This window comes from Haliotis asinina, chromosome 3, assembly GCF_037392515.1.
Source record: "Haliotis asinina isolate JCU_RB_2024 chromosome 3, JCU_Hal_asi_v2, whole genome shotgun sequence".
NCBI classification, from domain to species: Eukaryota; Metazoa; Mollusca; class Gastropoda; order Lepetellida; family Haliotidae; genus Haliotis; species Haliotis asinina.
In genome coordinates, this window is record NC_090282.1 from 75652376 (window position 1) to 75668038 (window position 15663).

The following is a 15663-nucleotide window of genomic DNA, read 5'->3' on the forward strand; positions in this document are numbered from 1 at the left end:
TGAAGGTATAGTGGAAAGAAGACTTACCATGAGTGTGGTGAAGGTGTATGGGAAAGAAGACGTACCATGAATGTGGTGTAGTTATATTCGAAAGAAGACTTACCATGAGTGTGGTGAAGGTATAGGGGAAAGAAGACTTACCATGAGTGTGGTGAAGGTGTATGGGAAAGAAGACTTACCATGAGTGTGGTGTACGTATAGGGGACAGAAGACTTACCATGAGTGTGGTGTAGGTATAGGGGACAGAAGACATACCATGAATGTGGTGTAGTTATATTCGAAAGAAGACTTACCATGAGTGTGGTGAAGGTGTATGGGAAAGAAGACTTACCATGAGTGTGGTGAAGGTGTATGGGAAAGAAGACTTACCATGAGTGTGGTGTAGGTGTATGGGAAAGAAGACTTACCATGAGTGTGGTGTAGGTATAGGGGACAGAAGACGTACCATGAGCGTGGTGTAGGTATAGGGGAAAGAAGACTTACCATGAGCATGGTGTAGGTATAGGGGTAGTGGTAAGCCAGGTAGCAGATATCCCGATTGTGTTTAAACTTGATGGTGAAGGTAGCAGTGTAGTAAGACTTGCCCTTCACACCACCTGTCGTGAGGCCACTACGGATGAAGTGGTTCTTGTAATAACAGATCTCTGTCCCAACCCGCTTCCAGAACCCACGGCCCTCCACCGCATCAGTCACAGAATACATCACTGGCTTCATTCCTGCAAGGTTTCACAAACTTGTGAGACCAAACTCAACATTATCCTGATATCCTCCCATTAGGTAAATAGTTAAAGACATACTTTACTGGTTCTCTTAAAAACATAAAACAACACACACTTAAACCTGTGTAAACTCATTGTTTTATAAAACAAAACTAACTTCCTTTGTAATAAATTGACTGACTGTTGAACTGACCAAGTCAAGGAGGTCAAGTTACAAGCAAAGTTGTTCAGGTCAGCTGTCATCATTTTGGCTCCGAAACTCACACCTAATTCCTGTTGACCGAGAAATATCCAATCCTTGGTCCTCTTACATATACTTCATTGGAGGTATCATCAGACATATCCATATCAGTGGAGGTTTAATCAGATTTTGATACAGAGGCATGTTACATGTCCAAACAGTTATCACTCGAAGGACGTAAATCTGTAAATAACACATTACAACTAAGGCTACCTGAGTTGAACTGGCTGTTGAGTTTTTCACAGTTGACGATGTTGAAGCGGTACGGCACATCAGCAACCATGTTGCTCACTTCAAAGTAGAACCATTGATGATGATGGTTTGTGTTGACGTCAGGATTAAGGATCAAGTCATACTCATATTCACGTACCTGCAAGCAATAGTTTATCATGTCATGAAAACACAGTGGCTTGCAGTTGTGATAATCTTTCTCATCATGTTATATTCTAGAAAGACTTCAAAATTATTTTTCTTATACACATATATACATAACATTAATTTTCTCATCTAATAAGACATGCCAAGGTGGCACTTAGGTAACACAATTTACTGTGAAGAGTTTCTTCCCATGACCTCAGCAGGATCTGCTAGTCATGGATTCATCCAAAGTTTACTCTCATTATGAACTAATAGTCAGCCCTATACTTGTCCATACGTGTTTCATCAAGTAAGTACATGTTTAAGACATGTATCACTTTAGGCTTTGCTCTGAAGAACCATGACAAAATTGGAAAATTGTTGGAACCTCTTCTGTTGACGCCATTGCAAACAGAAGTCCTAGTGCTCAGACAGTCATAACTCCCACACTCTAACATTGACTTAGGACGCTCACAGCACTAATATCTCTTTGTGGAAAGGGGTCCCTGCACTACATGAATGATCTCTTATCTTACCTGAATGACTTTCCTGAGGTTTCCACTCTCAAATTGTGAGTTAAATCGTAAGGCACTACTGGTCATGTCCTGTCTACCTATCCTGAGAGCAAAGTAAGTTGATTACATTGGGCATCATACCAAGAGACTTCCAAAATGATGCTTATAAATCATGTGTAAGATTTGATTTATATCAGTAACAAGCTCTGTATGGGTTCAACTGCATAAGCTTGCATAGCCCTATCCACATTAAACTCACTTTGTTTGTTTTGCATTAATCAACACCTGGAAAAATATGAAAACGTCTTTTTCAACCTTTCAGAATGTGTTAAATGAAACTTAAAATTAATTTTAGGAAGAAATACACAATACAGTATGACAAACAGTTACAAATGTCACCCAAAGTCACAAAATCGCCCTGATTTCAGCATTTATGCTTGCAAATATATATAGATACGGACTAAAGAAAGAAGACATGAAAAGCTAAAGACAAGTCATCATAGACAGAAACACACATGCATATGTTCACTTCACCAGGTCTGGTAATTTCATAGATGAAGAGCTTTAAATATATGCTAAACCCCACTTACTACTAATTACACATGTGCCAAAAAACAAACATGGCTGAAAAAAGGTCATAATGTGCTAAATATAACGTCTTGTATAAATTAAGTGTCATCACCTTTGGTAAGAAACATGGCGAAGTTTAAGTGTCATTGGTGTAATGGTTTCTGGGGAGGTGATGTGTCCAGTGGAAAGGAAATCTGTTTAGTATCTCAGGACTATGGTACAAATGTTATTTAGAGACATGTTATAGATGCCATATATATGCAATGTGCCTACCTGAGCTCATCTCTGTTGGCAAGGTTGGAGTTTTCCTGACTGTGTCCAGTAGCATCGGACATGGCAAGGTCAAGGTTGTACACCACACGGTCGATAATATAGTCAGAGTGGATCATTCTGTCAATGTCCTCAAATACTTTGGCTCTACATTACAACAAACATTATGATGGCAGTATTCCTGTGAAGCATCCCCATCCCCATCCCCATCCCTAATATTGCTTAGAATCCCTTTGCAGCTGTAACCCACAGTGGAGTGGACTTCGTGGCTTACATGTGCTTCCAGCTGCATTCAAGCTAAACAATCGGTCTGGGGCAGAAAAAGTGCTGTTCATACCGATCGATGGTTCATATCATCAGGAACACAGACATAATTTATGTCTGTGTCATTTTCAATAATGGTGATCATTATCTTAGATACTTGCAAACAATGATAAATTGGACCGGTGCAGAGAACATGTTTACAAGAAGTAGGTGGTGCATGGCAATGAGAAAACCCATTTGGTTTGTGAAAGCAAGAACAGATGTAGGCTAGTGCACATGCTGTACATGACAATGAAATTGATTCCATGCATAGATATACACACCTTGCTCATATGACTCTCACATGTTCAGCGTACCAACCACAGACAACTTGGGGTTCCTTGTTCACCATGGGTAAGTGTCAGTGGGTGGCACACATACATGCTAATACTGGTCAATTGTCAGGTCGGTGCTCAACTTATCATTGTTTGCCAGTAGAAGCTACTTTCCCAAAGGAAGTCACATTGTCTGATGTAACATGGCATACTGAGGGGCAGGACAATTTCTAACCTTTTGGGGGGGCTTAGTGCATATCCTTTTCACGCTTACATCAGTATCACAAACCAGTCCTGGTTTCAAGGTAAGTATTGCTGCTGATCACAGTTCACTCTCATGACACAAACAGGTGATGCAGACACTATCCAGGTGTGTCTCATGGAGGAACATGTTTTATGTTGACAACTTTTAATAACCTATGAAGATACAGGTTAAAACTGATCTTCAATAGCCCATGCTTGTCATAAGAGGTTACTTACGGGACTGGGTTGTCAGACTTGCTGATTTGGTTGACACATCGTCGTAATCCAATTTCACAGATTGATGCTCATGCTGTTGATCACTGGATTTTCTAGTCCTGACTCAGTTACTTATACACCTATATAGCTGGAACATTGCTTATAGCTGCAACATTGCTGAGTGTGGCGTAAAACTAAACACACTCACTTACTCAACAAGAGACAAAATATACATAACTAGAATTACACATTTACATAGTTTTCATGTCAGTCATAGTGACTTATTGATTCACAAATCTATGACAGAACAACTCACCTCTGTACTCCAAACTTTCTGTTGTAGAGATTTTCAGGTAGAGGCATTGCTTTGGCACCGTGGAGATCTGGATAAGCCAGTTTCTCAAATTTAAAGGCACTTCTTGTTGCTGAAGCTAAATGATTGTGAACCCTAGGGTCATATGTCAAGTCATATTCATCTATATCATCACTGCTAGATGACATGGGTCGATCGTAATCCTCTAGATACTCATGGGGGCTGGAAATCGGCGTGATAGACAAAGCCTCTGTGAACTCAGGCTCCGCTTTGCTTCGTTTTGTTTTCTTGTCTCTTCCTGTTTGGGACTTTTTAGAATTTTTCAGCTTTTTTGAAGGCCTTTGCGAGGACTGTGCAGACTTTGGCATGGGTTTGTTACTATTTGGTATTTGAAGATCCAAGGAAAACACACTGGCACCAGTTTTCACATTCACAGCTGTCGCAGTTTCATTGGTCTGGAAAGGACCATAGCGCCCAAAGCTGATGTCACTGCCTACAGCAGGTCGATGGCTGCTTATCCGATTAATGACTGTGTCAGACTCGCTACCACCAACAGATCTGTGTGATGTCCGGCCGAAACTGTCACTGATATTGGAAGATGACTTGACTCGGCGGCAAGCAATGTCTGGGTAATGGTCATATGCACTGAGGAACACTGGCTCAGAGGCAGCAGTGGGTATCACCACCGAACCTTGAGGTTGGCCTCCCGGATTCTGCAATGGTTCACAGATCAATACAAATATGATTAATACAATCAATTCTTGGTTTAAGCATTAGTACAATGAAATAAAACCCACATATTTATCAACAGGACTATGAAATAGCATAAAATTACCACAAAAGAAACTTCCAGCTAGTTCCATTTTTTCAAAGGTTTTTACCAGAAAAACAGTTCTGGAAATTCAAAAACACTTCCTATAATCAAAATCCTGCAACAGATTTGGGAATTACCTAATTGTGTTTGGTCAGTCAAAATCACATCAAGCACATCTGCTTAAAAAGCTATTTTGATGGTTCTATCATTGCAAGAGATAACATTTAACAGTGTTTCTATCTCAATTATTTTTTTATCAAAATTCAAACTCGTTCAGATAAGTCTACAGACCAACTAGCTGTACATAAAGATAGTTTGCCAATCTCATATATATTTGCCATATGTCAAGGGTTTTCAAAGTAACATTCTTACCTCAAAATCATATTCAAATAGTTCAGGAAAGAACTTATCATACATTCGGAGGTCTTCAGCTGTTCTTTGTATCATCGGTTCAAGCCCATCCCCTTGCTCCTCATCAGGCTGAAAACATCCACATTTCTCATCCCTGAGTTGGACACATGTGATACTAGACGTTTGGTCTGGTGTGGATAAGTAATCTTGACACAAGAGTTGCAGTTTTCATGGTACAGACACAAATTTCTGCTCAGGACAGATTATTTTCAACACAAACCGACAGATTCTTAAATTCACCTACCCGACAGTTGGTTAATATGTAGACATGTACATGAAGACAATCTGTGGGCAGGTAAGTTTTGGTCAGAGCTGACAGGTTTAATATCTAACCAGCCCTATGGCGTTTCAAACCTTGTAAACTTGAAAAGATAAAGACAGCGCACTACAACTTCTTCAAAAAGTGCAACAACCTTACAAGTGAGATTGTTTATCTTGTGACCTTAACCTTCCAACTTTTAATGGCACGCTAAAAGAAATCCCCATGGTCATTAAAACAATCTCAATCAATAGCATTGTGAGGTAAACACAGTTGAAAACCACCAATGGAAGAAGTTCAGTATCCCATTGCTACTGTGACATTTGACCTGTACATAATATATCCATCTAAACATCTAAATTACCTCATCTGAGTGATCAGTTCTGAATCTTTCATCATCACTGTCAATGTCATCATCGTCATCCATTGAACTATGATCACTCTCTTCTTGACTAGGCACAATACCAAAAGCTGAAACAATACAATCAAACATTAGATTGCACAGTATCATCAAGCATTCATTCAGCAATGTGACAGCAAAAACGCAAGTGTACAAAGTAACATAAATAAACAAGTGGCGATAAGATTATCTCCCTTGATAGATGTTGGCAAGGAATCCCTTAATACCGAAAACAAAAACCATGAAATACTTTCAGGATCATAAAGAGAATGCAAGAAATTGTTAAGAGAATGACTACCTTGCTCATCAGACAGGCAGCATTCTGGAACATGGAAATCAGATGCTGGCAAGGGGTAGGACACACAACTCTGGACATCGGCGATGGGAAGTTTGTTACGTGGACAGCACTTCCTCATTATGATACTGGCCAGCAGAATGAGACTTTCCATCTCACGACAGTCGATCACCTCCTGGGATGTTTCATACAGCACCCGAATACCTTCAGATTCCACAAACGCCTTCCTGCCAGATTCTGTAAACACAGAATCATACCTATGTCACAACAGAAAGTTATTAAAATCTAAATATTTTAGATATTTAAATACTTACCTTACCATAGGTCTTATGCATATTACCTCAAGCTTCGCTAGTAGAGATCAGACAGACGTTGATTCGCCATTCCCTGAATGGCTACCTCGTATAATCTACGGATGTAGTCACGGAAGTGACGTGATCTCCCTACTCGCGGGAAAGCGAGCCATCCCAAAATTCACTTTTACTGGCAGCAGGAAAGAAAGGTCCGATGAGTCCAAAGTGGGGAGGAGCATCCAGCGTTGGGAGGGAGTCACCGCCCTATGGTAAGGTAAGTATTTAAATATCTAAAATATTTAGATTTTAATAAATTTTTAACTTACCTTACCATAGGTCTTATGCATATGGCTTCGACAGAGAGGACGGTGGTGTGGACTCCGGAGGACCTTCACATCTTCAGCAGACCAAGCACATGCACAGGAGACCCGGGAGACCAATGCCAACGTCACAGGGCAAACCTGGAAACAGGATAAAGGATAACCCAAGGGAACTCCAAAGAGAAACCGACGCACCCAGAGGGTGAGGTTAATCTTAAGACCAAAGGTAAGAACAACACAATTACCTAATGGGCGGAAGGCTGGGTGAGTTGCTGTGCAACCACCAACGGGCCAAAAGACTGAAGCCCCTCCATGTCCTCGACAGCCAAGTCCCTCAGGTAGTGTGAGGCAAAAACGGTGGACGACTTCCAAAAACAACCCTCCATAATCTGTGGCACCGTACAGTTCCTGTGGAGGGCCATAGTGGACGCCAGGGCTCTAATTTCATGGGGGTTGTTCGCCGTCGGATGGGGGAGTTTCTTGGCATCGTACGCCGCCAGGATAGTCGCACGAAGCCACAGAGCAATAGTGTTTCTATTAACTTCCCCCTTGCACGATGAAGAAAAAGGGATAAACAGTCTCTTTCGGGAATGTCTCTTCAAGGCAGACCTCTGGATGTAATATCTAAGGGCCCTGACTGGACACAGGAACTCCTCCTCCGTATCATGTCGTCCGAGGATGGTCGATAAAGGCGGGATGGAGAACCGTCTATCTGGTTGCCCGGGAAGCTGATTCTTGGCAATGAAGTCCCACAGCAATCCCAAGTGGACTTGACCATGCCTAGCTTGTTCAAAACGCACTTGTGTGACATCCAGGGCATGAATCTCACTAACTCTAGCTGCCGTAGCTAGGGCAAGTAAGAAGACCGTCTTCCTGGACAACAGCTCGAAGGAAGCATCCTCTAGGGGCTCATATGGGGAGCCTCTCAAGTGTTGCAAAACAACATTCAGATCCCAAGCTGGAGGGCGGAACTTGACCTTCTGGTCCTCCAACTTGAACACCTTCAGCAGGGCAACCAGTTCTGGAACTTTAGAAATCTGACGATCCGTCTTGACCGCCAAGACGGAGTTCAACGCTGACAAGTAGGTACCCAACGTACTCCCTTTGAGATGCTTGGAATTACGTAGAAACATCAAAAAATTCGCCACGAACTGTGGGGAAGCTGTCATGGGATCCTGTGATCTCTGAGCACAAAAGCTTTCAAATGAGCGCCACTTGTCATCATAGAGGGATCTGGTGGATGTCCGATGAGCTCGGGTTATGGCATTCGCCACATGCAAGGAATAGCCTTTCGCCCTTAATGCCTTCTGTAAATGGTCCAGCCGTGCAGATGGAATCTCAGCGGATCTGGATGGAGTTGTTGGCTGTGCGGATGACGAAGGAGGTGTGGCCAATCTGGAAGCTGAACCGGATCTCCGCTGACGAGGCGTCGCAGATCGGGGAACCACGGTCTGGCTGGCCACCAGGGCACGGCCAAAAGCAGTCTCAGGTTCTGTGTCTGCTTGATCTTGCCAATCACTTCTGGGAGAAGAACGGGTGGTGGAAAAGCGTACGCGTCTAGACCCTCCCACGACAGAGATAGAGCGTCGACTGCCCAAGCCTGTGGATCCGGTACGGTAGACACGTAAGTTGGTAGCTGATGGTTGAAGCTGGTGGCGAAGAGGTCCATCAGGGGTCTCCCGTGGCGAAGGCAAATCTGACGAAACACGTCTGGATGAAGCATCCATTCCGTCGGTGAAGGTCTGCCTGGGCGCGACAACGCGTCTGCCAGAATGTTCTTGCAGCCGGGTATGTGTCGAACCCTGATTGTGATCCCGTTGCTGTCTAGCAGATCTGCTAACACGAACATCTGGTCTAGAAGTTGCTTGGACCTGGTCGTGCCCTGATTCCGGATAACCCAGACGACTGTGGAGTTGTCCGACGCCACCAGGAGCTTGGTGTTGGACAAAATCGGTAGCCAGCGGCGAACTGCTAGAATGACGGCTTGCAATTCCAGGTTGTTGATGTGCCACAACCTTTCGGCGTCGGACCACAGCCCTGAGGTCGTTCGGCCCGCCAGATGGGCGCCCCACCCTAGTAGAGACGCATCCACGAACAACTCGTGGTCGTGACTGGAGTCTTCCAAACAGACGCCGACGCAGACATTCGATTCTACCATCCACCACCGGAGATACTGATGTAGATGTGGAGGTAGAAGAACCCGTGACTTGAGGTCGTTCATCTGGATGAATGGTGACAGAAACCTCTGTAAGGGCCGTAGCATAAGGCGCCCTCTGAGAGTAAGATCCTGCGCCGATGTCAAAAGACCCAACAGAGACTGCCACTCTCTGAGGGTCATGGGTTGAGAGAGACCTCGATCCGCAAACGCCAGAATCTTTAGCCATCGATCTGGAGGGACCCTGACAAGATTGTCTTTTGTTAAAAATAATCCCCCGATGAAGGTCAGTTCTTGAGTTGGTTCCAGATGTGACTTGTTGGTGTTGACCATCCAACCCAGTTGATGCAGCAGGCGGGTGGAGAAGTCCAACTGTTTGCGTAGCAGTAGAGGACTGCCGTGGTTGAGAAGGCAGTCGTCTATGTATGGATCGAAGTCCACTCCCCTTAGATGAAGAAACCTGGTAACCGGAAGCGTGATGCGTGTGAAAAGCCACGGGGCCGTAGAAATGCCAAACGGAAGCACCCTCCACTGGTAATGTATTCCGTTGAAGACGAACCTCAGGTACTTCCTGTGACGCGGATGTATGGGAACATGTAGGTAAGCGTCCTGTAGGTCCAGACTGGCTAGCCAGGCCCCGGGAGACAATTTGGCTCAAATCTGCTCTAGGGACGTCATTCGGAAATGAGGAGGGTCGGCCAGATACTGTCTGTTGAAGACCGCCATGTTGTGAATCATGCGCATCTTGTCGGAATCTTTCTTTGGCACCAGGAAGATGGGTGAGTAGAACCCCGGGGAGCGGTGGGGTTCCAGCACTGTCTCTATGGCTCTCTTGGATAACAGAATGTCGATATTGGACTCTAGGAGAGCTAGTTGGTGTTGAGGATATATCCGCGACTGGGAAGTAGATGTCAGCGGTGGAGTCTCGACCAATGGTAGTTTGTAGCCGGACTTCAGAATCTTGCTTACAAACGGATCCTCTAGGAATGACCAGTTGGGCCAGAAGATCCCTAGTCTCCCACCTACTGGAGTCGGATGGACAGGTACGACTGGGGGTGGGAGGTCCCAGTCGGAGACATCCACGGCTTCAGCGACCAGAGTAGGGGCGCTTGCCTCTGCCTCGCCCTGGCGTCGAGGGGGTGTCCCGGCTGCGCTCCTGGGGCTTCCGCTGAGTGTCATTATCCTTGGTGCGGCCCCGTCCCCTCCCAAAGGAGGAGCGGATGGATTTCCTCCTGGGAATATAGCGCTTCTTTCCACTTCCTCTGGCTCTGCCACGAAAGGCAGAACCAAGCGCCTCAAAGGTAGACAGCGCGACTTCAGTGTTCGTTAATTCCGCGTGCGACTTGTAAATATCTGGAATCTTGTCGGCGAACAGAAACTTGGAAGTGAAGGGAGCCCGAAGTAATTGGCGCTTAAATTCCTCCTGCCAATTACATGTATCCAGGAAGCCGGAGCGGCGAACCGAAGTTGTCATAGCCAACGCTGCACGTAAGTGACCGAGTAAGTCATGAAGAACTTTGCCCTGCCACTGGAAGATCGTCGTGAGATGATCCACCCTGGAGGCGTTGTCTTCTGATAGGTCTGCTGCAGCCGCTGAAGTAGCTGAGGCTAACGCCGAAATGGGTTTAAGCATACGCTTGAGTTCCGTGTCAATAGCTGCTAATTTGGAGTCCTGCACTTTATAAGCTGAGAGTGAAGAACTTGACAAGCGCTTGAGTGAGTCGTCCTGGGCTGCACCATTATCTGTGAAGTCTAGGCTGTGGATCTTGTAATCAGACTTCCTTGACTTAGACACCTTGATTGTAGGATTCAGAGACAGCTTGGCAAAATCCTCGTCCAGGAGAGACACTGCATCCGCCACCATAGGATGAGGTGGAATGAGTAGTTCCGGGGACAAACGGATGGACGCCGGATTATTAGGATCGACTGACGGAGAAGGACAGTCAGGTAGCCTGTCAGCAATCCACTCAAACACTGCCGATAGTGGTAGATAGGTGCCATCATCCTCGCCTACACCTGCCTCTTCTTCATAGTCAGGGCAGAAGTGTTGCTCCTCCAAATCTTCCCAAGAGACTGAAGTCGATTCCCGCCGCTGGGTGGAAGAGGTAGAAGGCGTCCGAGTAGAAGAATCCTTCAGTGAAACTCGCGAGGCCTCTGGTGAACGTGAACGCCGGGTTCTGGAAGAGCGCCGAGGAGATCTGGATCGCGAACGGAAGCGCCGTCGTCTAGGAGAGCGTGAGCATGAGCGCGAGCGCCGGCGCCGACTACGGTGAGGAGAACGGGAGCGCCGATTCCTCGGAGATCTGGACCATGATCTGCGTCTCGAGCGCTCAGCTTCTAAGCGCCGAGCGCGCTCCTCGTCTAGCTGACGTTGTAGCACCTCTTCTCTAGATAGCGTGTGAGAAATCCTGGGGATCCGGTAAGGCGCTGGCGGAGGCACAGGAGCCGGCGTCTGAACAAGCGCTGGCGTAGGTATAGGTGCTGGTATTGGAACCAGTGAAGGTGTCCCCATCAAGGCTGTAGACGCTGACGTGGGCATAGGCGCTGACGTAGGTGTCGGTGCTGGCATAGGCGTAGGCATTGACGTTGAAATTAGTTCGGGAATCAAGGCAGGCGCTGACATGGGCGCTGGCACAGTAGCTGAGGTCGGCGCTGGCTCTCTAGTAGAAGTGCTGGGCGTCAGGAGAGACCGTAATAGCCTCTGAACTTCTGGGTGCGCTAAGGCGTCCGGACGGGATAAGTCAACAAAGGCGTCCGAGCGAAGTGGCTCCGGAGACGATCGAACCGGCGTCGTAGATGAGCGCTCCAAACCAGACGTCGGCGTTGGTGCTGTAAAGGTAGGCAGCTCCGGGTCGTCCTGTAAAGAACCTAAAGAAGAAGCTGGGGAAGACATTCTCCTCTTCCGCTGAGTAAACCTCTTTCTACGGACAGCTAAAAAGGTCTTGAAATCCGCCACTGAAAGACTAGTACAATGCTGACAGCGGCTGTCAAGGGAACAGGTCTGCGATGCACAATCCGGACACCAGGGGTGGGGATCCTTGGCTGACTTCTGCCCCTTGCAGACAGTACAAAACTGCCGAGTCATACACAGTTAACTGCAACAGATAAAAACATACCCGAAGCGTGAAATAAAACAATAACGCTAGAGGTAGAAACGAAAAACACCCCTACATAAAAAATGCAGCAAAAGCGCACCCCCAACCTAAAGTGGGTACGCCTGTAAGCTCGCGACAGCGACGGCTAGCAACCAACATGGCTACCTGTGAAACATGCCACGTGGGACAAAAAACACATGAAAAACGGCAAAAATCGGGAGGAAATACCATACAAAATAGCAGAACAGATGGAGGAAGTATTCCTGACGGAATAAAGAACCTCCAAGGCCGCCATGACACCTCACAAACGACGCAGGAAAACCCACATCGAAGTGAGAAAAAAAAAGAAACATTTACAACACGAGGTAGCAAGGTAAGTGAAGTTAAATTCAATTTAACTAACCACACACCTAGGGAAACAAGACATACCTACCTGTTGAACGACAACTTTATTCAACACAATAGAAAACTCCGAGCGAAACAAACACGTCTGATCAGACGAACGCTAGAAGTAAAAGTGAATTTTGGGATGGCTCGCTTTCCCGCGAGTAGGGAGATCACGTCACTTCCGTGACTACATCCGTAGATTATACGAGGTAGCCATTCAGGAAGTCTGATCTCTACTAGCGAAGCTTGAGGTAATATGCATAAGACCTATGGTAAGGTAAGTTAAAAATTAGAAAGTTTGTTCACTACAGCATGTAGAACCTGTCTGGGCTAAATAAATTTTATTTTCTGAACATAATTTAGGAACTGTTTTCTGTAAAATATGTTCATTTTGGAGACAAAACAGTAGTTTAATCCCATTTCAAATCAATGTAAACATCAATAAGATGAAGTAGGCTTATTCTTGTAACATCAATATTAATGGGATACTTAACTCCCCTACTAAATAGGAACCCCCAAGCCCTGCTCAATGATAAAACATCATGTTCATATCTTCAGCTGTATTTTTGTCAGTCAACGACCCTGCAGCCATGTCGATGTGTGCTATAAATAGTAGAGTACATGACAGACAAGCCAGTGGTATTATGTACAGCATTTATCACTCACAACCTGGGCCCATATTCTCGAAACCTTCGTAGCCCTAAGAATTCTAACTTTGATCACAGCCAATGTGTTAAGAATGGGTTTAGGAAGTTCGTAGGGTGGCAAACATTTCCAGAAGAGCAAGCCTGACCCAAAAGAGTCATCTCTTTTAAAGGACCACTAAACTCAATTTTTTGGTACTCTTTTTATCACTGCATATGAAAGACTTTGGTAGGTCCTAAACGAAACACCATTTTTTTTTAAAAAAAAAAACTTGTGGTTAATTAATACCAAGCGTTTAAAAGTTGCTAAAGCCGTCTGCTTCTCTCTCGCCCGCAAACAAAACGGCAGACAGGTTACATAACTCTGTCGCCAGAGTCTCACAGTGACGTCATAGAAGGAACGGTTTCCAGTTAAATGTAGAGAAAATGTGTAGGAAGCTCGTCATTTTGCTGATTTCGCGACGTCACCAAAGACATGCCAAATTGTTGTGTTGCCATCAATTGTTCCTTGGGGTCGGGTGATGGTGTCACTATGCACAGATTTCCACCAGACTCCGTAGTTTGTGCTTAAATTGGTTGTTAGTGTGTGCGAAATGAGCTTTGTGGTATACACTAAATCGGATGGTTCCCCCACCTACTATGCTTCCAGGATAGAAAATGGAGTTTATGTTTCATCGAGTTTATAAAATTAAGACTGCTTACTACACATTGCTGACCAAAAGGATTTTGCATGGATATAACGCTTTCTTCCTCGATACGAGGTTGTGGTCGAAGTGACAATATTATCGTAAGTAATATTATATTGACCCCTTATTTTGACCGATTCCAAGAGTGAAATTGTTATGTTATAAGCAATGTCATGTAAAATCCTAATGTCCATCAATAAAATACATATTTTACTACCTGTAGAAAGTAATTTTGATTTTGTAAGTCGGTGAAAACAAACTTAAATAGCATTCATCCTCAGACAGGGCGCCGCCATTTTTGAAAATCCTGAAGTCACAGGCTAAAGTCTGTTAGAATTATTGACATTATGATTTGTTCTCATCAAGTTATAAAATCAAAACTACTTTTTACTGGGAGTTAAATATGCATTTAAATCATGGCCAAAAGGATTTTGCATGACACAACTTTTAACATAAGGACTTCTTCCAAGGAAGCAAGGTGGGGGTCGAAGTGACATTTATATTGCAAGCAATGTTATATTGACCTCCACCTAACTTCCAAGAGTGAAATTGTTATGCTATAAGCAATGTCATGCAAAATCCTATTGTCCATCAATAAAATACATATTTTACTACCAATAGAAAGTAATTGTCCTTTTGTGAGTCGATGGAAACAAACTGAAATAGCATTCATCCTAAGACAGGGCACTGCCATTTTTGAAAACCGTGAAGTCAAATCCATTTGAATTAATGAGATTATGTATGGTTTGTTCTCATCACGTTAGAAAATCAAAACTACATAAATATGTATTTGAATCATTACCAAAAGGAGGTTTGCATGACACAACCTGTAACATAACCTAAGCGAGGTCGGAGTCGAAGTGAAAATACTGCGCGATAAATTTCTTCACTTGCTTAATTTGCTTGGTTTGTAACACTCACTCACCAGTATGTAGACACTTGTCAATATATGTCTTTATACCTGGTCTCCTAATCCTAATTACTTTATAATCATACTTGTATGCATTTTGAAACTTGATAAAAAGAAGTGATCTGCGAATGTATAACAGGAATGTAATATGTAGACATATCATAGTTTTCCTATATGAATCATAATTCGCACGCACGCCCTAGTGTATGTCGTCTGCATCATTACACTTAACGACGAAAACAATGATTCTGTTGAAAGCTACCACAACTTATTAAAAAAAAAAATGCAAATATTAAAATTAAAGTTATAGGAGCAATGTCAGGCTATTACCTTCTTCGAGGAATGTATCCATCAATATCCACAAAAACAAGTGATGTATAATTCATCTGCAGATATCACAAGTCATATGTCTTTTAACAGTCTAATATACGAAAACGTGATGTATCGTTTCAGCTTTTTCACATTGCTGTATAGTTTCATTGGTTACCCAACATAGCTCACCTGGCAACTAATTGCATAATGTGCGTCATTCTTTTTAAAAAGTTATTTAGTTAGCCAATAATGAGCAATCAATGTATTGGCGGTTAATCCTTTGTTGTTTTACATAGACACAGACACGACAGAGTGTATTCAGTATAGATTAGTAAATGTACATACATAAACACTACCTTTTGACAAATCCCCCATTTAAATCCCCATAAAACTAATTAATCAATCAGCGTGTTATCGGTTAATCCTTTGATCGATCCAGACGCAAGAAATGCCAATTGGGGGCCTTTGGCGGGTAATCTAAGTGGCGTTACCACTAATTATACCTGTTATAAATTCATTAACTGAGCATCAAGTGAATGATAACAAATAACGTGTAGGTTTATACCACCTAACATGGATTACAACCTAGCGACACCAAGTGATTTTGACAGAATCGTCTATGAAAACAAGGGTTGTTACTCCAAAACTAGGCAAAGCAGG

The 15663-nt window shown here is 44.0% G+C and overlaps 1 protein-coding gene across 1 annotated transcript in view; it reads right to left on the reverse strand.

The window, feature by feature from the left end:
• LOC137278459 (cytosolic carboxypeptidase 1-like) overlaps nucleotides 1-15663 on the reverse strand; it is a 43016-nt gene that overhangs the window by 5587 nt on the left and 21766 nt on the right. The window contains exons 10-17 of the mRNA XM_067810789.1: nucleotides 6205-6438; nucleotides 5871-5977; nucleotides 5209-5316; nucleotides 4026-4735; nucleotides 2676-2819; nucleotides 1854-1935; nucleotides 1174-1330; nucleotides 484-716 (exon numbers count right to left, since the gene is read on the reverse strand). Of these exons, the coding sequence (XP_067666890.1) occupies nucleotides 484-716; nucleotides 1174-1330; nucleotides 1854-1935; nucleotides 2676-2819; nucleotides 4026-4735; nucleotides 5209-5316; nucleotides 5871-5977; nucleotides 6205-6438 (1775 nt within the window). The remainder of the gene's footprint in view (nucleotides 1-483; nucleotides 717-1173; nucleotides 1331-1853; nucleotides 1936-2675; nucleotides 2820-4025; nucleotides 4736-5208; nucleotides 5317-5870; nucleotides 5978-6204; nucleotides 6439-15663) is intronic.